This window comes from Colias eurytheme, chromosome 25, assembly GCF_061535395.1.
Source record: "Colias eurytheme isolate Ceu_HAF_F1 chromosome 25, ilColEury1 Martin Lab GWU primary, whole genome shotgun sequence".
Classification (NCBI taxonomy): Eukaryota; Metazoa; Arthropoda; class Insecta; order Lepidoptera; family Pieridae; genus Colias; species Colias eurytheme.
In genome coordinates, this window is record NC_143004.1 from 2,686,527 (window position 1) to 2,709,123 (window position 22,597).

The 22,597-nt window shown below is 33.5% G+C and overlaps 4 protein-coding genes across 4 annotated transcripts; 2 read left to right on the top strand and 2 right to left on the bottom strand.

Moving 5' to 3' along the window:
• The first annotated feature begins 864 nt into the window (after nt 1–864).
• LOC149897494 (disintegrin and metalloproteinase domain-containing protein 10-like) lies at nt 865–10,032 on the top strand. Its single transcript, XM_090116129.1, has 14 exons — nt 865–1,080; nt 1,504–1,695; nt 3,014–3,129; nt 3,485–3,613; nt 3,887–4,001; nt 4,377–4,572; nt 5,090–5,253; nt 5,989–6,186; nt 6,541–6,649; nt 6,958–7,069; nt 8,668–8,820; nt 9,085–9,238; nt 9,534–9,706; nt 9,927–10,032. The coding sequence occupies exons 1-14, from the start codon at nt 930–932 to the stop codon at nt 10,014–10,016; spliced, it is 2,052 nt and encodes a 683-aa protein (XP_089972255.1). The 5' UTR covers nt 865–929; the 3' UTR covers nt 10,017–10,032.
• JMJD7 (Jumonji domain containing 7) lies at nt 9,992–13,012 on the bottom strand. The gene is made up of 6 exons (XM_090116128.1): nt 12,874–13,012; nt 12,641–12,791; nt 12,097–12,252; nt 11,395–11,561; nt 10,842–11,039; nt 9,992–10,341 (listed from the first exon to the last, which is right to left on the bottom strand). The coding sequence occupies exons 1-6, from the start codon at nt 12,923–12,925 to the stop codon at nt 10,112–10,114; spliced, it is 954 nt and encodes a 317-aa protein (XP_089972254.1). The 5' UTR covers nt 12,926–13,012; the 3' UTR covers nt 9,992–10,111.
• Nucleotides 13,013–16,315: 3,303 nt separating this feature from the next.
• Nucleotides 16,316–22,510, bottom strand: LOC149897496 (uncharacterized). The gene is made up of 11 exons (XM_090116516.1): nt 22,285–22,510; nt 22,084–22,201; nt 21,837–21,996; nt 20,603–21,077; nt 19,299–19,399; nt 18,672–18,842; nt 18,297–18,596; nt 17,970–18,086; nt 17,291–17,408; nt 16,770–16,979; nt 16,316–16,509 (listed from the first exon to the last, which is right to left on the bottom strand). Exons 1-11 carry the CDS (start codon nt 22,445–22,447, stop codon nt 16,319–16,321), a joined length of 2,124 nt encoding a protein of 707 aa, XP_089972642.1. The 5' UTR covers nt 22,448–22,510; the 3' UTR covers nt 16,316–16,318.
• On the top strand, nt 19,041–19,594 carry Sf3b5 (splicing factor 3b subunit 5). Its single transcript, XM_090116294.1, has one exon. The coding sequence runs from the start codon at nt 19,275–19,277 to the stop codon at nt 19,530–19,532; it is 258 nt and encodes an 85-aa protein (XP_089972420.1). The 5' UTR covers nt 19,041–19,274; the 3' UTR covers nt 19,533–19,594.
• Nucleotides 22,511–22,597: the final 87 nt, after the last annotated feature.

The following is a 22,597-nucleotide window of genomic DNA, read 5'->3' on the forward strand; positions in this document are numbered from 1 at the left end:
CATAAAACACCCACGTATCAATTAATCGTTTTTATGAATGAAGCTCTCGTCGGCGGAATGTTAATTACAATATCGTGATAGACTCGAAGCGTAGTGTAAATATAAATACGAAGTTTCATAGTATACCTCTTAATTGATACACGATTTGTATGTCTGATTAGATGTAGCGCCGTTCCGGTGTAAGGAGCGTGTACATTTGTCATAATCATTTTTTACTGCACAGATACCTTCTAGCTTTCCGCCCGCAGCTTCGCCCAAATTTTCAAAGGAAAACCTGCATACATAGTTCCCGTGCCTGTGGGATTTCCAGGATAAAATCTATCCTATGTGTTAATCCAAGTTACCCTCTATGTGTGTGCCAAATTTCATTGTAATCGGATCTGTAGTATTTGCATGAAAGCGTAACGAACATCCATACATACATACTCGCAAACTTTCGCATTTACAATTTTAGTAGGATGTAACGTACTTTTTACAATACTTAGGTTTACTCAATAATAGGTAGGTAGGTATAAGTCACGTATAAGTTCTTGTTATGATATTAATTTGTCTAGACTATAGACTGCAGTAGATTGTGAGTAGATGCTTTTATCACAGATAATATAACACTTTTATGAACAATGACTTCTTGTTTAAAATATAGTAAATTATAATAAGCTTTACTATGGAGATAAAAAAATCTAAAAGCACAAATTATTGTTTGAAGTCCATTATTAAAAAACGTAACTTACAGATTTTCTTTGGAATCACAATGTAGTAGATTAACTTCGTTTTAATAGATTCAAAATTACACTATATTTTAATAAACCGAACTTTTTCCTTCAATAGAAGAATCTAGGTATATCTCACAGAGTGAAATAAGAACGTCACATTGACTCAATCAAAACTAGTATAAACTATAAACTATGTCGAATCATTAGACAATTAGTATGAGCTGGATTCTCCTTTTCCTGGGCGTGGTGGCTGGTCTGCAGAATGAAGATAGAGCTCAAAGGATCTGCAGGGCATATGGGTACAATGTGGTAGAAGCTAGGTTTGGGAAAGAAGTACATTTGCTGTGTTTGAAGATGCAGTCTGTAGGTACGAAATCCTATAGTAGAATAGTTGTAAAATTCTTGAGGTGTAGATAAAGTCGATCGGTTTTTAATTCATAATATGGAATGATGTAGCAGAATTGTTACCTACTTGCAAATTTTCTCCCTGTCTGTATTTTTTTACAAGGAATAATGGATAGAAGCTTTCTTACCTATCCTTGGATATAAAAAATTACCAATTCTGTACCTATGTATAACTAACATTAGAGCATTAAGATCAAGCTGCGTATAATTAAAAAAATATAACTACACAAAATTTTACATCACAGTAGAAATGTACCTAGTAGAAAAGAATTGCTTTATATCACCATAAATTTCTTCTATTACTGAAAAATTTAAAGAAAATAATCATCTCAGTTGTAAGTATGTATTTGTCTTTAACACACACACACCACACTTTAACTTTCAGGATCATCCGCGCTAACATCAGACGAGTCAGCCCTTCTCCTAGATCCTGAAGTTAACGACGAGCTCACAGACAGATTATACCCCCTCGATGACGTCATGATGGCGTACGGGTTCCCCGTAGAGGACCCAGCTGCTGGGTCCGCAGAGGGGTACATTGGAGAGGACCAGCAGTTCTATGGATTGTTACATTTAGGTAGGAATTTGTGCCGAGACTAGCATAGCTAGATAGATAATTCTTTACCTTCGTTTTAGGTGGATATAAATAAGTAAAACTAAACTGCTTGCAAACTAGACTAACTTTAAATGAGACCAACTGGAAAGTACTAGCTTTCAAAATAAAAAAGTGTCATCACAATAAATTCTCCCAACAAAAGTTCTGAGGTAAAAATCCCAAAAAGTCTTCCCTTATTTAAGGTCGGTTGAAAATATAAGTGACATGATGATAGCATGGTTTAATATTATTTATTTCATAATTCTTTGCCTTTAGCATATATACATAGCATTCCGATCAAGACTCTCACGACTATATCACGTGATATCTCTGCAAAATCTCTTGCATATAAATATGCATTATAATATATTTTTTCCCTTTTTACCTCATTTTGTAGAAACATTACGTAACCAACTAATCCAAGCATTTTTTTTATTGTCTGCATTGATTGATGTGTGATGGCATTTTTAAACTTGTTATAATATTTTAATATGTAAATATATCATTTATGTACCGCGTGAGCGACAAATTACAATGTGGATGTAAATTTTTATCACAGGATTATAAAGATATGATGCTAAGCTAAATAAAAATTGAACACATGCCGAAGAAGGCAAAAACTTTGAAACGCCAAAAATGGCTTTTAACTGTTTTCAAAGTTTTACACGTAGGGAATGAAAAGCTTTTACTGTCCCAAAAAAAATATTTTAGATAACTTCAAAGGTACAAGCGTAACTCATATACTTACTTATTAGCTACCAGCCTTTTACTGGGGTGAACAAAAATCATAAATATGCAAATATTTTAAAATATACATATGCTAATGCAATGTAGGTAACCGACGGTCGTCCATAAAACTGACGAGAATTTTTAATTCATTTTTACTAATAATTCGTAGCACATATTGATTACCTAAATAAATTCGACACTTAATTATTATCTGTCCAATATCCTACAGATAACTCTATCATCTTCATTGCAACGAATGTTCTTAAATAAAAATTTTTAATTTGCATTTTCCCTGCCTGTATAATTGAACAAACAAGTACTACTTACTAGTACAAAATCCCATAAATGATAAAGTTTCGTCATATTGTATTCGTCTTTACTACTAAAACTACTATGAGATTTACCTACATATACAAATAAATAATAATACTTAAAAATTTTACTTTATATTGAAACATTAATTTCAAATTTCCTGGGCATTAGCAGTTTGATTTAATGAACAAGAAGACATCATCTTAAATTTGCTTCAATTTTAATCACCATTTGCACTTGTTCCTCTATTTTTTTTCAGGTAATAGAACACTCCACGCGGATCCGTACGGCCGCGACGATCTGAGCAAGAAGTTTGGAAGGTTCGAGAACGACCACGTGGCGGCGCCGCGGCAACCTCGCAGCGATCATGCACAGGTGATCAGGTGATGCTTTTTATAGCTTATAGATTTTGCTTTAACTATTATTATATTCTATCTTCAATAAATTGCAGTAATAGGTACATTATCAATTTGAATCAGTAGTTCCTGAGATTAGCGTGTTTAGCAAAACTCTAGCTTTGTCATTGGTCTCTATGTTGATTTTGCATTGCATTTTGAAAATATTCCTCATTTATCTTGGGAAGAACCTCTCTAAAATTATTAAACTACCATTACGTTACACAACCTTTTATTTTGAAACTTCTATTACAGTAATATATTGTCTATCGTTAACTGTGCAGAATTTTTCTCTGTAGGATACACACTACATTTTAAAAGACATTCTACTATAGGAAGGTACTGGCTATGCTCGACTACCCTACTTCCCATACCGCTACCAAAATCGAGCACGTAAGCCAGGTATTGCGAGATCCAGGATTTGCGATTTACTGCTTTTGGCGGATAAGGAGTTTTATGACAAGGTTCGTAAATTATTACCTCTAGGTATGTATTTACTTTTTCAATTCGGTTTCCATAATAATTTTGATATGCTAGTATCTCGCTCAAAATAAAAGCGAATTTTAAGAAACGAAGCCCCGTCCGTAATTCATTCATCGAGCTGTTTTTGCTTTCCAAATAATGTACTCGAAAAGTAATAAATTATCCCTTTTCTAGCGTATCCAAAAAATCTAGAAACGATTGATCTTGGCCCTGAATGTATTAATTAATTTTAAATGACATCAATTTTTGTAAAGGATGCCAACTCGAGTCTAAAACACGTCTTGCGAAGAATGATACACGCGGTAGCGCAGGCGGACATAATATTTAGGAACGCAGATTTTAACGAAGATGGTATACCTGATAATATTGGTAAGCCTGAGAATTTTATTATTATACTAACAACCTATCGAATATTTTTATACACTTATAATTACATACAGAACATCAACACAACATAGGCACGAGAATAGCAATTATTTTCGGTTCTCAAATTTTTTTGGTACTTAGGTCTATATTGCATTATCTATCATTTATTAACGAATTCACTGAGAATGTCGTCAACGGTCAAATTAAGATGTTGTAACTTTGCAAAGCTATAGCAAAAAATAGTCACTGTAACACATAGTAAAATATAAGATCGTTAGAGATAGCAAACGCATGAATTTATTGGAGACAGTAGCAGTAGAAATCCACAAAATCAACGACAACATGGCACATAATACTATATATTGATAATCATTCTAGGTTTCTCCGTAAAGTACATCCTAGTGCTAACATCACACGAGACCAACGGGCGCGTGTTCGGCGACCTCTCGAACGAGCGGTCTGTGGACGGGAGATCGTATCTTATGCGCTTCGCCAGACTGCGCAGGTTGTCTGAAGTTTGTCTGGGCGTCGCTTTCTCTGGACACGCGTTTAATAATCGGACGCTTGGGTTGAGGTAAAGGTTTTTAAGAACGTATTTTTACTATTTATAAAATTATGCAGTTCAAAAGGATTTGATATTTGGCGGAGGAATCAAATTCCTACAGATTATAGGGCACCGTCATAAGACAAAAAAATAACGTTCTGATCAACCAGAACAGCTAAAACATCTCTATTTCACTACACCAACTGAAAACATGGTATTCCAAATGATACGTGAAAGATAGAACATAATATATTTTATGTTTTACTACAAAACAAAAAAAAATTACATACATGTGAACCTAATTATAGTTACATTTACTAATATTTTATTTTTTGAATTTTCAAACATCTAAGCTTGCTTAAATTAATTTCCTTTACTTTTCGGCTTAATTTATTTTATTTTACTCTTTCATTTATTGTTCTTGTATTGTTTTGTTTCATGTTGTGTTGTTTTAATTTTAATTATTGTATTCTGTGTTAATTGTGTGTGTTATTGTGGAGTTAAATAAATGTTCTTTCTTTCTTTCTAAAACACGGTCTATTTGCAGTTTCACATCACTAGGGGGCGGTATGGGCGGCGCGGCGGGCGGTCTGTGCGATCGCCGCGCGTTCGGCCGCTCGTTCAACACGCTTGCGGTAGCGCACGCGACCGCGGACGGGTTAGAGAGAGTGCCCGAGAGGATTGCTGCTTTGACGCTTGCACATGAGATGGGTTAGACATTTCACTATACATAGCAGTTTCATATCACTAGTCTGATATTTCTCTAGTCTCTACACCACAGTCCACACGCATTGCAGTTTCTCACTAGGGGGCGGTATAGGCGGTTTGATAGGCGCTCGTTCAACACGCTTGCGGTAGCACACGCGACGGCAGACGGGTTAGAGAGAGTGCCCGAGAGGATTGCTGCTTTGACACTTGCACATGAAATGGGTTAGACATTTCACTATACATAGCAGTTTCATATCACTAGTCATTTTTCTAGTCTCTACACCACAGTCCACACACATTGCAGTTTCTCACTAAGGGGCGGTATAGGCGGTTTGATAGGCGCTTGTTCAGCACGCTTGCTATAGAGCACGCGACGGCAGCCGGGATAGAGAGAGTACCAGAGAGGATTGCTGCTTTGACGCTTGCACATGAGATGGGTCAGACATTTCTCTAAATTATTACAGTTTCTCACTAGGGAGCGGTCTGTGCGAAACACATATGCATATTACACACAAATATTACGGTAAAACAATTAATGTTCGGAACACATCGTGGCATTTGATTATTGCCACAACACAGAGCGCGAGCGTTTTAGAGACGCAACACGAATTTCGCGATGTAGCTCTGTTACTGGAACCACACCACATAATGAGCTATTTTTTTCGCTCAATGGATATTTTCGGTCTTTTGAGCGTAACATAAATTACATGCAAAAATAATTATTTCTACGTATTCCAGGGCACAGTTTCGGTGCGCATCACGACGACAACTTCCCCAACCCCGAATGCCGCGGTTATCTCATGGGATCCCTGTCTTCCACTTCAGAGACGGGACATAAGTATGAGTTCTCGCTTTGCAGTAAGCGACTGGTTGCAGCTACTTTGAACAGCATGAGCTATTGCATGGCGGTGGTGGATAGGCCTTATTGTGGGAATGGTAAAATATATACAATAATCGTATTGATGTAAAATAAACGCTCACAATCACATTCAAAAAATGTCCAAAGCAAAACTCTGCCTATCCGTCTATTGGGCAGAGTTTTGTATTGAGAGATGCAATAAATATTGAACATAACTGCAACGAAATATGGTATTTCATTCCATCAATGTTTTATCCTACATCATCCGGGCTTATTATTTTTACGACTTTTAAATAGGCGATTGAGACTAGTTTCAAGTACGACAATGCATTATACATGTTATGTTATTGAACGTGTTATTTTTTCGGTTTCGAATACGATTCGATTCTCTTCATAAAATCGACACTTTATAAAATAAAAATTACACACAGGTATAGTTGAAGAAGGCGAAGCGTGTGATTGCGGGCTGCCATTCCACTGTAACAGCCGGGATCCATGCTGCACACCGCGGGCGGGAGGAGCTCTCGCTTTTGAAGATGGGTAAATTTATCTAATCTTCTTGAAAATAAACTAAAATATTTATTGTACTATTGAATTCGATGGCATTTCTCCATCTACACTTCCAACACACATCCCTTGTTCAACAAACTTGTTCTATTATAGAAAGTACCTGATGCGCTGAAATTACAAAGCCTATCGTTATTATTCTTCAGATCATGCAGAAAAACCGAAAACAAATAAACTTACCCATTTCAATTATAGCTTGCAAACATCCATTTAAATTTCGTTTGATGTCTTATAAGGTTAAAAATGGCGGCAAAAATGACAGTTTCAGACAATTTTTTCAGAGCTCTTCACAAGGAGGGCTGTTCCGTGGCACCGACGGCTACATGTCATCCATCACAGGGCTTGTGCTGTAAAGCGGACTGTCATTTCGCTAATCACACTAAGAGTGGAATTGTTTGTTCTATAATAATATTTATTACAATATATAACTAATTAATTGAAATATAAAAGATGCCTTTTGCACATAATTTTATTAAACATTTTTCTTTATTTATTGATTTGAATTATTTATTTATTTATTTATTTAACACTTTAATAATTGTACAGAAGCCTTAGAACTACTTACACAATACACATAGAACAGAGTACAACTATTTTGGCGGCCTTATCACTTAATAGTGATCTCTTCCAGGCAACCACGGTAAAAGGTAAACAAGCAAAAAGATCACTAATTGGCGGGACGAGAACAGAAAAAGAATAATTAATAGCAAGAAAACAAAAAAAAATAAAATAATAATATATATCTACCTTAAATAATACATATCCATATACAATATCACATATACTATACATATATACATACACAATATATAAATATACATATACATAAATAAAATAAACAGATATACATACCAATTACATATTATATAATAAACATAAATAAATATATACTTAGAGGGAAACACACTGATATTGAATAAGATAAAATTATTATACGAATACCATCTATATCTAATACAGAGTACCACGTACATATTGTAACATAATGAAAATATGAAAGAAAAATAAAAAGTTAATAAAATATTACTGGTCCGGATCAGCAGCGGAAAGAAAATGTTGTCGCACAAGATTTTTAAAACCCGAAGGGGTCTGGGCTTGACGAATATTTAATGGCAGAGAGTTCCATAACTTAACTGATATCGCTGCAAAAGACTTGCCATAAAAATTTGTGCGTCGACTTGGAACACGCAAGATGAGTCTATCCTCAGAGCGAAGTGAGTAGCTTTCACTGTGCAAGAAGGAAAAATTGGACTTGAGGTAGGAAGGAGCGGAGGGATTAAAAAGGATACGGAACAGTAGTTGCAAATAGTGTAGATTCCGGCGAAGTCGGATAGGGAGCCACTTGAGCCTTTTCCTGAAAGAAGAAACGTGGTCATATTTTCGAAGGCCGAAAATAAATCTAATACAGAAATTTTGGAGACGCTCAAGTTTATCAAGATGCTCGACTGCTAAATCAGGAAAACATGCATCTGCGTAATCAAGTATAGGAAGGAGAAGGGATTGTGCTAGCGTAATTTTGGTAGGAATAGGCAAGAAGTTACGAAGCCGCCGGAGCGTAGCAGAAGCAGCATAGATCCTACGGCTTAATTCCTGAATATGGTGAGACCAGGACAAGGTTTGGTCAAAAACCACACCTAAGTTTCTAACTACCGTTTTGTAAGGTATAACAACGTCACCGATTTTGATGTTTGGCAAAATACCCCAGTCGATTTCCGAAATTAGATAAGGACTACCGATTATGATGACATTGCTTTTAGCTGGGTTGAGTTTTAGTCCAAATTCGTTTAATTATTTTAATATACGAACTGTATCAAATCAAAGATACGTCAAAAAACACATTTAAAATATCAAATTTAAATACCTAAACGTTATTAGTTATTGTATTAGATTATTATTAATTAAGTGAACACACAACTATGACGTCACAAAGCGTAGTTTGATGGCATATCATATCAAAATGTTAATCAACGAAAATAATTCTCATCATTCAGGATTGCACATGGCAAGACATGGCGTGCACATGTGTCAACACGCACGGCTGTCGGTGCGGTCTCGGCGGGAAATGCTTAACTGACAGGAGCTGTCATGGCGCAGAATGTGCGACTCTGGGGCTAAGGGAATGTACATGTCCGAAAACAGGCATTGTAATTATTAATATTAAACAAATAGAAGTGTATAGGATATCATTTAATAAAATTTAATTAAAATATATGAATTTTAAAAAAAATCTGCCCATAAACTGCAAATAAATTGCAATGAGTTAGTATAGGTCGTTCAAAATGTTAAATAACTATTTATATTTCTTGGTGACATATTTAAAAGTACTAATTAAATATATGTACTTAATATAAACCGGAATTATACTTTTATCATTGTATCTCAAAAATCTAACCATTAAAATATTTCAGGGTGGTGTTCTAGAGGAACTCAAAATGTGTGGTATCTGCTGTCTTTTATACGATGGCAACACTACGAAGTGCGTAGGCGCCGAAATAGCAGCTAAATATGCTATGGCGGCAAACTTATTACCAAATGACTGGCCCGATCCTCAGTATGTAGGACGTTAGTACTTTCATTTCGTTCCTATGCCTGTTATAACAATATGTATATGTATGCGATTGACTTGATAGATGGCTATAAATAACAGGAGGGTGTGTGCGACCACACGTGTCAGAAGTGAAATTTCTTTGGCAACATTCAAAAATACTAAAATCACCATTGTATATACCTTACTCTATGACGTGATGGTATTGCCATGACGCGACCGTGAAATTTTACTCTCAACGCGCCTAATGACGTTTCACTTCAAAAATTACACGATATCGTTTAACAATAACACAATTTATCAACTTTTCAGCAAATATAACACTAAACATTTGCAACACTACAACCTGTACGTCACGTATCATACGCGCGTGGAGCGCTGGCGATGTGTGCGTTATGAACAACGCGGTGGGCGTGTGTTCGCCGCGCGGCGTGTGCAAGAGCGTGAAAGTGTTGCCAACTTCGAATATTTACCCTGACGTTGTGGTAATTTTTACTTGGTTAATCTATACTAATATTATATGGGGAAGAGATTTTGTTTGTCTATTTAAAAAAAAAACATTTTTCCATTTGTAAGCTTTACCGAGCAAGATAGGCTATTTGTTGTAAAATGTTGTTTGTTTAAAAGTAATAAAGCGCGAAACGTTATTTTTATAATTCGTCAAGTATAATAGTTAATTAACCTAATATTGTATATTATTTACAGAGTATAAATTTAATGAGTCAAAGAAGTGGTGCATCGAAAATATTAAAATCAAGCCGAAGATTTTTTATAACAGTTTTATTGATCATATAATAAAAATATACATTTATTTACATTGTTTCATTTTAACAAATTAAAAACAATACTTAAAATGACTTAATTGTTCGCGAGTTTTTGCTATATTATTATTAACTGTTACTTAAATTTTCACATAGTTTTTCCAACATTTTAAAATAACAGTATTTTATATCAAATTCCATATCATACCAATAGTTGACAGCTATACAACCGTGACTCTGCGTCACGTGATGGAACCATAGACTAGGGAGGTATAGACAATCGCCTTTGTTCAAGCGAATTTTGTATCTATGGGCTTTTTTAAACTGTGGGTATTTTGATAAGTCGGGGTTGAGGGGATCTGAAATTTTAAGTTTTGAAGCCTGTTTTAGTTACTTTTAAAGAGTGATCAAGATTAAGAGTTATAATAATATTCAATTCAAATTAAAATTGAAATTAGACATTTTGTCTGAGTGTCTATGCATAAAATTAGGTATAATATGTATTTCAAATAACAAATAACAACAGGTTTCACCACTAATTGATAAACTCACTCATAGCATATTTAATACTTTTCAATGAATAATTACATGCACTATTTGTTATCTGCAAAGTAAACTAAGCAAAACAAGTTCAGAAGTTATAAAACTAGGGCTTATTTCCTTACATATATAAATTACTAAGTATTTTAAAGAAAGAAAGAAATAATTATTTGGATTTTGAACCTTTTTTAATTGTTTTTGGTTTTTTAGATTTGTCTTCTGTTGGATTGAGAAATAAACTGATCAATTTTTGGAACTTACAATAAACAAGGTCTACCTAGGTGAAGCTTGTAAAACAAATAAATTATCAGATACATACCTATACAAATCCAAGGCAATATATTACTTTCTTCGCCATTATCAGCTTTAGGCTCTATTTCCCAGTCATTATTTTGTTTGAATACAGCCTGCGGGTATTTCTTATAAGGCACATATGGGAGGTCAGTGGGAGGGATGAGTATAAACTCCTTGTAACCATCAATTACACAATATATGTTCTCGTATGGGTCTTTGTGCACTGTAAATTGTGAATTAACTGGTTGAAATAGAGCTCATTTTTGAACTTTCACTCCATAGGTTTGTTTTTAATGTTTGTTCTGCATGATAAACCTTTGTTTTATGTGTAGGGCTAATTTAAGTAAAAGATCAACAGGACTTGTTTTTTATATCATAAATCTTTTTTAATAAACAGTGTCATTCAATTAACTGCCTGAATGATATCCAGCCATACCACTTAATATAACATTTAACAAATTGACTGGTTAATGCTTAGGCTATTCATATTATAATGTAAATAATATCAAATAAGTATAAACATAAAAAATACTTGAGTACTATGTTTTAAAACAGCAACAAAGCTATATAGAACTTACTAGATGTAACTGCTCTTGCATCGCCCATCCAAAAGTTGACAGCATCTGGTTTTTTATTAAACGCCTCACTCGCAAACTTAACATCCAACTCAACATCTGGTAACAGTTCTTTGAAGTCTTCAGTTAAATTTGAGTTTTGCTTCTGTATGTAGGGGACGTAATTTTCCCTGAAATAGCAAGTTTTAATATTTAATTCTACGAGCCACTGGTTGATATTTACTAGAATATATACTTGATGTACAAAGATGCAGTCATAATATAATGAGAAATAATAGACCATTAAAAATAAAATACTTGACTTTATGTATTTTGCGGGTATTCTACTTACATCAATTTGTTCAAAGAAATACAATATTATTTTCATGTACGGATATATGGACAATATTTGTGGCCTCTTATTATTGCACCTTATCTTTTACTTCTTATATTTCTTTGTCTTAAGTATAGTATAAATAAAAAATCTATATTAATATTATAAAGCTGAATAGTTTGTTTGTTTGTTTTAACACGCTAATCTTAGGAACTATTGGTCCGATTTGAAAAATTATTTCGGTGTTAGATGGCCCATTTATTGAGGCTATCGGCTAATATCATCATGCTAAGACTAACAGGAGCAGATCAATGTGGGTGGAACCGCGCGGCACAGCTAGTAATAAATATACATGCATTTATAAACTCCAGCATTACCTTCAATAACACTACCTTTTAGCCTCAAGCATGTTTAAGAACTCGGACATTGTTGTTTCAATTTCCAAAGGCATTACAAAGTATTCATCACCATTTTTATCTCTGGTGATACCATCAGCATATCCATTCGGTGTTACCGCCACTGTTACTAATTTATCTGGTATGGTTGTCCTGTAATTTGAAATCTTTTTTTATAAGTATATTCACAGCTCAAATTAAACAGTTGAATTTTATAAAGTTAACAGTGATTTTGACTTTTCAATACTTGAAATTAAAATAAATTAAATTATTTTAAACAAATACTATAATGCTTATCTTTTAGTTGAATGCTAATTCTGATACTTATAGCACAGACTAATAATAATATACTATGTATACAATTATAGGGATAAAAAGCTATGAAAATATTTTCTTTCTTCATAGACACAAATACAATGAAAAAGCATGAACAGAATCAGTACATCTGTTCATATGTGAGCAAGGGAGCAAGACTTAATTTTCTATTTAACTTTAAAATTTCTTCCTATAATTTAAACACATAAAATAGTAAAATAATTACCGAAAGTATTCAGAATTCCATTTGAGTGTCGCTGGCCATTCTGAACATCCACCTTTTATTATAACAGGGATATTTTTGGAAACATACTCTCTGTGAAATTCAAGCGGATCAAAATTTTCAATTTCAGCTACTTTTCCAGTCAAATACAACTCTAAAATATAAATATCGTGTTTTTTAATTTGAACTGTGACCAAATTGTACGTAATTTTGATTAAAGAATGCATTTTAAATACCTGAAGATTCTTCATTTAAAATAGTAAAAGCTTCCTCTATCTTCCTGGACATTTTTAACGTACTTTTAATTTATATACTCGCATAATTTGTAATTTTTGTAAAAATAAACTGCTTGAAACGAATGTAAACATAACCTTAAAATATTTATAAAACTAAACGTCGATGTCAGGAATATTTGACATTGATTCAATTTGTTTCACAGATAGGTAATTTTTGGATGATATTTTAATAATTTTATGTCAAAAGGTTTTTTACATAATATAACATCATTGGCTACCAACAAGAAGCTTATATCTTGGCTACCCATTAATCGTTTACACAAAATTTATGCTTTCTTATTGTTTTGAATCGAGTTATTAGAATAAAATATGCAATATGAAAATCAATAGAAGATTTTCGTTATTTTTATGAAAGTCGCATTTACTTGAACATGGTTACCGATTAGAGCCAATTATAACACACATTCGCACATACACCCACAAGATTTTTCCTTGAAATGTAAATGCTTGCATCGATGCTTGCCAATGATATTATATATAGAAACAAGAGGTAGATACGTCATCGATGCACTAAAACTGATTCCGTGAATTGGTCCTATTTGGGACCAATGCAATCAGTCAGATTGTCACCGGTCCCAGTGAGCGTATATGCCGATAGGTACATTAAAGTTGTCGAAAATGCCTTCCTGTGTGTTCAGAAAGTGCACGTATTCGTGCAAAAAAATAAAAGATAAAGGAATATCATATTATCACAGCAAAATATATTAAATTATTACAGTTTAAGAGTAAAAATAACAATTTACAATTCTTTATGAATGACACTTGCTTGACACGTGTATTGAAATAATGAAAGGGATAAAACATTGCTTCAATCACTAGTGTGACAAAGCTAGCGTACACTGTGTTCAAAGATTATCATGTACAGTGCGACACAAAAGAGATGAAAATAAATGAGGGCGCCACCGTCGCTCATATAGCAACACTGATACTGCGACGCAAGCGATCTTGATACTATAGAATAAAAATCCAAAAATCTATATATATAATCTAAAATAAATACCGCGATTTAAACCGTTATAATTGTTTCATTGTAGCAATAGTGTAAATAAAACAAAAATACATTAGTATTTTAATTGACCTACCTAGGTCAAATTTTACTTAAATGTATTTGGAATTAGTTATTTTATAAAAATCGGTCAAGTGCTTAGACTGCAGAGGCGCACATAGAATCAAACATACAAACAAACAAGCATACATGCAGCTCAAACACATAACCCTCTTTCTGGGTCCGTCGGGTAGAAAAAAACAAGGCGATTTGAAAACCACATATTTTTATTTTTTTTGTAGATAAATTTTGTACATTAATATAATTCATCAAAATCTAAATATTCTACTCCTTCAAAGGACTGATCATCACTCTGTTTCGAAGTACTGGCAAGAGGGTACGGGGCATCTTCAGTATCTGTAAATATGATACAGTAAATATGATTTTTTTTTATGGTTTGATTGATTAATAGATAGATAGCTGTATGAAAACAGTTATCACTATACTATGCAGTAAAATCTAAACTAGGTACTTTATTTGAGGCTGGTTGGATTGGATATAACTTCTTGACTCAAATTGTGCTGGTCGCACTATAAAAACTAGTTTTTGTTTACATACAAATAACCTCAAATTAAATTGCGAAAACGTAATAATCGCCATACATACATACATTAAACACTCGTCACTAATGGAATATTCTATTTTACGTAGTACTGAGCAAAAATAAATGGAATCTCACCGGTATATTCTGCTGTACGTTTGTAAACGTTTTCCAAATCAGTCAATAAATTTCCAGCTTGAAATTCGGACAAACACCGAATAAAAACTTTATACACCACATCACGGACACCGCTACGTTTAACCTTTTTCATGATGTCTCCTTTTTTATTTAAATTTCTTGTTCTAAATAACAATTTTATCTCAATAATTCTCCACTTCACGAAAAAAACAACAAATTTTTATTCAACTTGACAGCTACATTGCCAATTCAGGGTTGCCAGGTAATGAAAAACGAATTAGTTCCAAAATAATTAATTTCATCTCTTTTATGTCGTACTATAGATACGATTATTGAAAATAGAACGGTTATTTTATTAATTTCGATTTTGGTAAATACTTGATTATTTTTATATTTAAATCCACAGTTTACATCCAGTGCATATAATTAACAAATATAGCTATTTATTATATACAATGAAATCGTGATGGCAAAAATGTTTGTATGCAATAATAAAATGATTAAATATAAAAATAAAATGATGTTGAATATACGTAAACATTAAAGAAAAGATTATCGCTTCTGACGAAAAATGCTATTTGCTTTTCTGTAAATAGCTATTGAACATAAATTTTATTTGTGTTTTAGATAAAAAAGGCTTATTACTTCATCCTTTCTTTTATTTCATCCTTTTTTTCATCTAGGCACCACCATTATTATAATTATCCTAGAAGTTGGAGTGATGACCTTGTACGGGTTTCGGGAACTGCCTTGAAACGAATAGCGTAAGATCGGTCCTTATGGAGTTCTATAAGGAGGATTATGCAGTATGCTCAGCAGTGGGTGTTTATCGGGTCAAATGATGATGACCGAAAACGAACACCACAGCTAGTAATAAATACTTAATACAGTTATATCTCCAAAAAAAAATTTTTTTTTCATTGTAATACGACATCATAATAATCATAAAATAGTAAATGAAATTGTCACATTTATTTACTTGTGCAGGAAACCTAACATCTATATTCTACATTGAACCTTCTGTGTCGTTAGTCTATGCCAATTACCATGGCAACTATTTGTTTATTTATATTTAATTGGCGAATTCTTATGACTTTTGCTTACACCTGCGCGGAAGTGACAAACTATCTTTGTCTTTTTTATTTATATCATTTTATTAGAGCCATCTCTCTTATACAGTCTGTCAATGTAATAAATTAAGTAAAATGAAAATTGTATTTGTGTGTGCCTGACACTGCATATGAAGCATTTTTTTTTGGATATATTGTGAGTATATAACGTATCTATACATAAAATATCATTGATGCTTGCAGTCAAATGAATGTACAAAGATTGTACGAATATTTGCACGCAAGAAAATGACCCGGGTAACTGACTATCCCTCATCTTGATTATTCTTTTAAGGGCCGATTTTTCAATGCTTGGATAAAACTTATCCGTCCATTAATGTATTTCACGATAATATTAAAATGTCACGTAAACCGTCAAATACGGGCAATGAATACGTTTTTAAAATGGTAGTTTTATATGCATTATTCGACGAATAAGTTTTATCCAAGCATTGAAAAATCGGACCTAAATAAAATATAAGAAAATAATAACTTAAAACCGCAAAAATTTATTATAAATATGATGCAAATCTATATAAAACTACAATATTTTTAAATATATTTCATTGGCATGGGTTTCTTAAGTATTCCTTTAATCGGTGCACTTTTTGCTTCAGCGTCTTGTTGTTTTGCTTCCATAGGGGGAACGGGGGCTGGTTCGACTGTAGTAATAGGCGAAGTATTATGTCTACTTGGCCAGAGTGCTCGCGGCATAAAAGTGTAACTAGAATCTACGGCAGTCACTGAAAGAAATAAATACACACATTTATTTTTTTATTTAATTGATTTTTTTTAATGTTGCGGTATGTTGTATCGATATGCTTTATTTTATGCCGAGAAACTTCTTTGTCAAGATTCAATGTTACCTACCAAAATCGTTGCCGTACTTTATGACGTGACGGTATTGCCATGACGCGACCTTGAGAGTAAATCAACGCGCCCAAACAAGATTCACTTTAAAAACCTATATGTTAACATAAAAAAACAATTATCATATACGTACTTTTAGGCTTCTGGTTCGAAAACTCACAAATCGCCATAGCGCTCTGTGCTCTTGGTCCCGGCAACATATTCAGATCGAAAAATTCATCAGCCCCCTCTCGATTGGTACTCAATTTGTTTTTTTCATGCAATTGACGTAATCGTACTACTTTGTCAAAACTTTGGAGGAACACTCTGGATGTATTGTGAATGTGCACCGTGTCCAATACACCTAATAAAGAAGGAAGAATAAAACTAAATTATCATAATTTTATCGTAAAATTACAAATTATTACACATTTCTTCCAAGAATTGATTCCTTAGTAGAGGCAACATCAATAATTATTGTTGTCCTTTTTTTAAAACCAACGGGTTCGATATCTGGCTAGAAATATTGTTTTTAAAAAACTGAATGATGAAATTTTTCCTTAATCAAAATCGGTCTTCCGCGATTTTCAATACTTACCTATTCGATGAGATTTCGTCTACCACGCCCAAGACCACGCCTAGTTGTAAAATTCAAGCCATCTACAATATACTTACGTAGAGGACCACATCTAGCTATGATAGTTTCTTTATATCTATGTTTCTTCGTCATCGGATTTCCAGTGAAATTGACATCGACCAAACTGACGAGAGGACATAGAGCGTCTGCTACTGCCTAAAATCAAACAATGGCATAATAATTTATGTTAAATTTTATTTGTACCTAACGGTTTTATTTCTTTCGTGAATACAATATGAAAGACGTCTATACTAATATTATAAAGAGGAAAGGTTTGTATGTATGTATGTATGGTTTTCACGCATACACTACTGGACCGATTTTGATGAAATTTGGCACAGATAATCTTTAGATCCTGAGAAAGAACATAGGCTACCTTTTATTTCGAAATATTTACCACGGGCGAAGCCGGGCGGACCGCTAGTATCATATTATATAACAGTATACGACACATAAAAATCTATAGTTATAAGTGGGTATTTGCTTAATTTCCTATCTTCGTATTGGAAAACAACTTCCCTAGTCCTACTTAATAAATTGCAATATATTTTTGATGGTAGTTAGGCACTTTTCAACTAAGATATTTAAGTTTTAAAGATTTTTAGATCAAATTATATTTATATTGGAATTGTCTCTTCTGAATTATTTTTTACTTTAAATTACCAAGAGAGCGCCTAAGTATCTGAATTTGAAAAACAATAAAAAAATATTAATTACCTGAACATCATCCAATTGATTCTTCTTTGCAATAAGTACTTCGAGACGTCGTAAGGGCTTCACCCAAAGAACTTCTGTAATTTTGTTTTCTGATACATTGAGTATTCTAAGAGATGCCTGGAAAAATATAAAAAAATATCCCACATTAATATCTTAGTCACAAAGGTCACAAGAAAAATATTGATAACTACCCTAAAATAACAAAGCGCGTCTTTACCCAAAAACATCGCCTTACTTCATGACGTGACGGTATTGCCATGACGCGATCTTGAAATTTTACTTTCAACGAGCGGCGTGCCTAAATAAGTTTCACTTCAAAATACTTACACCGATAGAAATCATTGTTCTTGGATCAAAACACAATGGGTCATCAATATTTTGTTTATCAATGTGAAGTTCTTCCAAATATTTCAAGCCCTCTAAATTTTCCACCACACTTATTCTATTGTTACTCAAGTAGAGCTTTTTCAGTTTAACTAGTTTTTCAAGACCTTCTATTTTCGTTAGTTTGTTCCATTGCAAATGCAAATGAGTCAAATTGTACATGAGGTCCAAATGTTGTATTTTGGATATGTAATTATTGTGGTAATATACATAAATTACTTGAGTGCAATGCTTTGGGGGTGGCTGAAACATCATTTTATATTCTTAACGTAACAAGCACCAATAAAATATTGTTTCAAATGAGTCTAAACAACTTACAATTTCCGTAAGATTCTTCTCGTGCATAAACAAATGCGTGATTTTTTTGTCATTCAAGTGCTTTTTACTTATTATTTTTTTGGCTTGCTTGCGTAACGTCATATTGTTCTCTTTTAAGTCGGTAAATTTAATGTTATCTTCCATTTTATTAAAATTATGAACAAAATCCCACTAGTTCATTGATTCAACAATTTAAAAACAGCGCCTAACAGAGTTGTCATGGAAACGAAATAAAACCATAGTATAAACCATAGCGTACCTATGTCAAACAGCAAATCATAGACTATGCAAATACAAGAGATGTCAAAACTCAAACTTTACACAAGTCACAACAATAATAATTCAAACATGATCTGATGATTATTATTTAACTAAACTATTACATTTTTATAAAATAAACTTCATACAAAAACGAAATCTTTATAAATTGTAAAATATACCTTTAAGTTTACTAATTAGTGACATACAATTCTGGACGTATCGTAGTGATTTCAGTTTTTAAACTGAAATACTGAAAAATCAATAACATTCTGCTCAGAAGAGGAGTGGTTGTTTTCGGCGCATTCCGTTTTCATCTTCGAATAAAAGTGGTCATTTATCAAGATGGGTGAACGCTACAACATTCACAGTCAGTTGGAGCATCTTCAGAGCAAGTACATTGGTACCGGCCACGCCGATACCACTAAATATGAGTGGCTGACTAATCAACACCGGGATTCCTGCTGCAGCTACATGGGACATCCCGACCTGTTGAGCTACTTCGCAATCGTCGAAAATGAATCCAAGGCTCGTGTGAAATTTAACCTGATGGAGAAAATGCTGCAGCCATGCGGCCCACCACCGGAGAAGCCAGAGGATTAAATTGCATTTATGCATTGAGAAAAATGTAGTGTGTAGAATGGGAAAATAAATAGAGAATCAAAGTTTGAGTTTTATTTCATAGTATGTATTTATAATTTCCTCACAACCTACTTCATCCCCTCTGAAGCTAAAGCGAATGTTTAATATACTTATAAGATTACTGGAAATTAGCTTTAATAGTAAATAATTTAAATTTTGTTAGTACATACAATTAGTGCACAGATATGATTTTTAATGAAATGGCTGATAGCTAGCGCTGGTAATAAATTTGTATACTCTCTAAAGGCAAAACTACATACCAAACACTTTTTTTAATATATAAATTTACATAAATTAACTTAGCTTTTACAACCAACATTAATCCACTCATATCAGTAATAGAAAACCAAAATAAAACAAATCTTTCAGTAGTAGAAAAACATGAAAAGCAATGACCAACCATTATAAAACATTAAAATTGAGATTTATAGCCTTATTATGATAAATTATTTGAAACTACATAGTAGGTATTTGGAATCCAGGACGGGTAACTTAGATGTTATCTATATTTTCAACTAGCTCTCCACCCGTGTTTTCAAAGAAAAACCCGCATATTTCCCATTTCCGTGGGATTACTAGGATAAAACCTATCCTATGTGTTAATCCAAGTCCTCTATATGTGTGTAAAATTTCATTGTAATTGATTTAGTAGTAATTGCGTGGAAGAGTAAAAAACATACATATCCATCTTCACAAACTTTCGCATTTTTAATGTGTGAAGTCCCGTGTCCCCGTAGTGGGATAAGGGGCAGATGCATTATTCATACATCTGTTTCACTGATCGATTTTCTTTAGGGACAAGTAGGTGATCAGCCTTCTGTGTCCTACCGGACCGAGACATTTTTTTTTCTTCGTCTCCACCGGGAATTGAACCCAGGATCCCTCGGTTCTACGCTCAGGCGTCAACGACTGTACCAAGGAGGAGGCAGTCGCATTTTTAATGCGACCGCCTCCTCCTCGCATTTATAATAGTAGGATACAAAGGACAGGTAAATGTAGAAATAAAACCACTATAACCATATTTCATCCGCCATTTAATAAGCTTTTCCACTCCTCTACCTTTGCGTTTAAAGCCTCCTCCCGCAACTTTGCCTCTTCAACTAATTTCTTGTGCTGATCAAATTGTTTAACAACATTTAGCACAACAACTTTCTGTATAACCGGAATAATCTTCTCACACTCCATATCCAGAATACTCATTACTTTCGTAACACATTCGACATCCATAGAACCGATTTGTCGATAATCTGAAACTTGTTTTAAATTGTGCAGTATACACATAGTAACTATTCCATGATTGGTGTCCGTATCTGGACTCATTAGTGCTAAATTTTCTTCTTGTTCCGTTGGATCTACAAATATGTGTTCGCCGATAATGGCCACAGAACATGCAGATATTATATCATACATGGGTACCGCTGCATCGGATAGGGCTAGTCCCACTGCGTTTATCGCTGCGGCTAGACAAGCCCCATCGTGTTCTAGGATGTAGACAAATATATCCAACTGAAAATAAGGAACTTTTATTAATTCTCGAGTTGTTTCATTTAATAGACGACACGGTTGGCGCAGTGGTAAAGTAACTGCCTACTGAGCCGACGGTCCCGGGTTCAATCCCCGGTCAGGGCAAATATTTGTGTGATGAACTCAATTATTTGTTCTTGGGTCTGGGTGTTATTATCTATATATGTTTTTATTAAATACTAGCGGTCCGCCCCGGCTTCGCCCGTGGTACATGTTTACGTTTTCTCTCCATAAAAACCATCCTCGTACTTCAAGGAATATAATAAAAAAAGAATTATCGAAATCGGTTCAGCCGTTCTCGAGTTATGCGCTTACCAACACATTTTGCGATTCATTTTTATATATAAGATTATATTTATCGTCGCCTAGTACCCACAACACAAGCCTTAATTGAGCTTACTGTGGGACTAGGTCGATTGTGTAATAATGTCCTATAATATTTATAATATTTATTTATTTATAGATTTGAAAGTTTGTAATAGATTGTTTATTTTATCTTATGCATATACTGCTGCATAAATAACTTTACTTAAACTGAGCCTGCTGATAGCAGTAAAATCCATGATTCAGATTTTGATCAGCTTTTTGTTTAAAATTAGGATGTTAACTTTAATCATGTTAAGTTTTCGAAGTTATTCCTAGAGACAAGTTTAAAAAAATTTAAAATTCTTAGAAACAAGTTTCTTTAGCAACAAAAATTTGCAAACTTGCATTTAAATAAATAATATAATATTAACACACCTGAAAGTTTGGGAATAAATGTCTGCATATAACTGGTTCCATAGCCTTTTTAAGATCCGCTGACAATGCTCTTTCTTCTGCATCAGGGGCGTGTGATTTCCGTTTACGCGGACAAGAAAATGGCGCGAATTTAACTTCGCAAAATATTTGTCCAAGTTCACTGGAATTATTAATAAATATAAATACAAAATACACTTAAAATAAAATAAAAAATATTCATTGAAACTATAGAGTAAATTTAATATACCTAAATTCATTTTGATGCACTATTTCTCGAGGATCGAAAACAGAACAAACAACTTTAGTTCTCTTAAGTTCTACATAGGCGGAACCTTTCGCTTGTGAGACCATACCGGTCCTGGCAACTGTAATGAATTAAATAATACAAATTAAGTCTTGTTAAGTATTAAATTTAACTTATAAGTGAACAAATACATACAGAACATACACAAACTTCGCGCTTCATCCATCGCGCGCCCGTCTTTTCTTTTTCCATTTTTATCTAATAATTCTTTCAGAAGTTCATCGTATGTTCGCAAGTAATCACTGGTAAATCTTTTATATGATATACTGTCCTCTGGTCCATTAAATCTTCTGTAATCTAGTGGCATTTTCTATAAAAATTGTGAGGTTAATGCACTTGCATGTATTATTTTGAGTTTTGACAAATATGAAATGTCAACATTTTGACAGTAATTGACTTACACCATAGATAATACACTATATACAGAGTGTAATCCACGTGTAATCGTTAATTGTGC

Coding starts and splice junctions, on each gene's coding strand:
- LOC149897494 (XM_090116129.1), top strand. CDS start 930: ATGAGCTGGATTCTCCTTTTCCTGGGCGTGGTGGCTGGTCTGCAGAAT. Junction 1,696..3,013: donor CTATGGATTGTTACATTTAG/GTAGGAATTTGT, acceptor ATTTTTTTTCAG/GTAATAGAACACTCCACGCG. Junction 4,573..5,089: donor AATCGGACGCTTGGGTTGAG/GTAAAGGTTTTT, acceptor GTCTATTTGCAG/TTTCACATCACTAGGGGGCG.
- JMJD7 (XM_090116128.1), bottom strand. CDS start 12,925: ATGTCCAGGAAGATAGAGGAAGCTTTTACTATTTTAAATGAAGAATCT. Junction 12,792..12,873: donor TTTAAATGAAGAATCTTCAG/GTATTTAAAATG, acceptor TTTATATTTTAG/AGTTGTATTTGACTGGAAAA. Junction 10,342..10,841: donor ATTGCCTTGGATTTGTATAG/GTATGTATCTGA, acceptor TTAAAATTTCAG/ATCCCCTCAACCCCGACTTA.
- Sf3b5 (XM_090116294.1), top strand. CDS start 19,275: ATGGGTGAACGCTACAACATTCACAGTCAGTTGGAGCATCTTCAGAGC.
- LOC149897496 (XM_090116516.1), bottom strand. CDS start 22,447: ATGCCACTAGATTACAGAAGATTTAATGGACCAGAGGACAGTATATCA. Junction 18,597..18,671: donor AGAAGAATCTTACGGAAATT/GTAAGTTGTTTA, acceptor ATGATGTTTCAG/CCACCCCCAAAGCATTGCAC. Junction 17,409..17,969: donor ATCAATTGGATGATGTTCAG/GTAATTAATATT, acceptor GTTTGATTTTAG/GCAGTAGCAGACGCTCTATG.